The 1,547-nt window shown below is 43.1% G+C and overlaps 1 protein-coding gene across 2 annotated transcripts in view; it reads right to left on the bottom strand.

The window, feature by feature from the left end:
• Positions 1-683: 683 nt before the first annotated feature.
• Positions 684-1,547, bottom strand: part of LOC119355877 (beta-glucosidase 16-like) — a 9,602-nt gene continuing 8,738 nt past the window's right edge. Inside the window, exons 12-13 of one of the 2 annotated variants that reach the window (XM_037622760.1) lie at positions 1,384-1,466; positions 1,114-1,278 (exon numbers count right to left, since the gene is read on the bottom strand). In XM_037622760.1, the coding sequence (XP_037478657.1) occupies positions 1,262-1,278; positions 1,384-1,466 (100 nt within the window). In that variant the 3' untranslated portion in view covers positions 1,114-1,261. Of the gene's footprint in view, positions 1,279-1,383; positions 1,467-1,547 lie in introns of both variants that reach the window. The other variant, XM_037622759.1, reaches the window with a different exon arrangement.

Here is a 1,547-nt window from a genome sequence, read left to right as displayed (position 1 = left end):
AGTTCAAATTTTGAACTAAAACCACGACGAGTAATTTGGAACGGAGGGAGTAATATATAAGTTTGTATTGGCCTGCTATGTTTCTATTGTGCAGCTCTGAGAGATCTAAGGCGTTCATGAGACGTGTCTCGCGGGCGTTATATCAAAGACTGACATACTACACCATGAAGTGGTATGCAGGGTCTCCACACTCTGGCTCAGAGCATCGATTTAGACTTCTGTATGATTCTGCCTGCTCGAGCTATATGACCTTGATCTCGGGTCAGAATCGTATGCATTTGCTAGTGGTCGATCAACGATACAGAGTGAAGCCACTTTTCTATTTGACTGCATTTTCATCACCCAACTCCTTTAGACTTGTGTGGGAATATTGGATACCCATTTTAGTTGATTTTTGATTCCATCTGGGATCACTGTCCAATGTTATGGGCTTTTTGAGAGTATATGGCACCCATGGACCAGCCTATATGACCGTGTGTCCACGCGTGAATCTCGGCTTCACGTATAATTTCTATAATAACTAGTCTTCTATACATTAGATGTCGGGTCTCGACAAAGAATCTCCGGTCTTGAAAACAATACAGTAGCGGCGTGGTGCAAAGCCGTTGACTCTAATCTACATTACTCAGAAAATATTAACATCGGCGTCTTCACATGCTGACTGGAACAGTGATTCCATGTGCTGATTGGAACCCTGATTCCATTTATTCGAGATCATCAATACATTTTCTCGAATGCACACGAGTGTGCGTATCATGAGATCATTGGTACATGATTCAAAAGTATTAAAGAAAGATCATGCATGCTATGTGAACCCACAAAGCCGGTACGCCACATGTACGGGCCATTTCTCCAACGATAAGACACCACCCTAAATTTACTGGTCGTGTGCATTGTTATTATGCAGAGGCTGAGGCCATACCCTTTTCGAAAGAAAAAAATCACCCTAAATACATGTTTCTAGGATAAGACGCTATAGAGAAGTGTTGGAACAATATGTAGCCGATTATCCTTGGATCCAACAGTTTCTTTTTATGGGTAACTAGATGTGACAATAATGATTGCAAGTATCATGAATCTTCTCTCAGGGTGTGGGCTTGGTCGACCGGCCTAGACCCCGTGAGGAAGTCACGGTACCAATTCCCTGACATTTTTGGAGTCCTCTCCCGCGTTTCAAAATCTACATGATACAACCCAAACCTCATGGTGAAACCAAAACGCCACTCGAAGTTGTCCATGAGACTCCACACGAAGTAGCCACTCACGTTTGCTCCTCTCCTGTAACAATGCCAAATGTGTCAGAAAAAGAATTTACACATTTCAGAATGCAGAGTTGTGGACGTGTCCATGTAAAATAAAAAGTAACATGCCCGTCAAGGATACTTGTTTTTGTAGGGGTGTCAAGGATCAGTGGCGGAGCTACGTTGGTTCCTGCAGGTGCCGTGGCCCCCCCAGCCTTGGTAAAACTACATGGGGAATTTTTTAGGGAAGATTAGATTAAGAAAAATATTGTCTTCTGCCCCCTGCAAACACCCTTATTTCCTGTT

The sequence above is a fragment of the Triticum dicoccoides genome, chromosome 2A (assembly GCF_002162155.2).
Source record: "Triticum dicoccoides isolate Atlit2015 ecotype Zavitan chromosome 2A, WEW_v2.0, whole genome shotgun sequence".
NCBI classification, from domain to species: domain Eukaryota; kingdom Viridiplantae; phylum Streptophyta; class Magnoliopsida; order Poales; family Poaceae; genus Triticum; species Triticum dicoccoides.
This window is presented reverse-complemented; position numbering and strand designations above follow the sequence as displayed.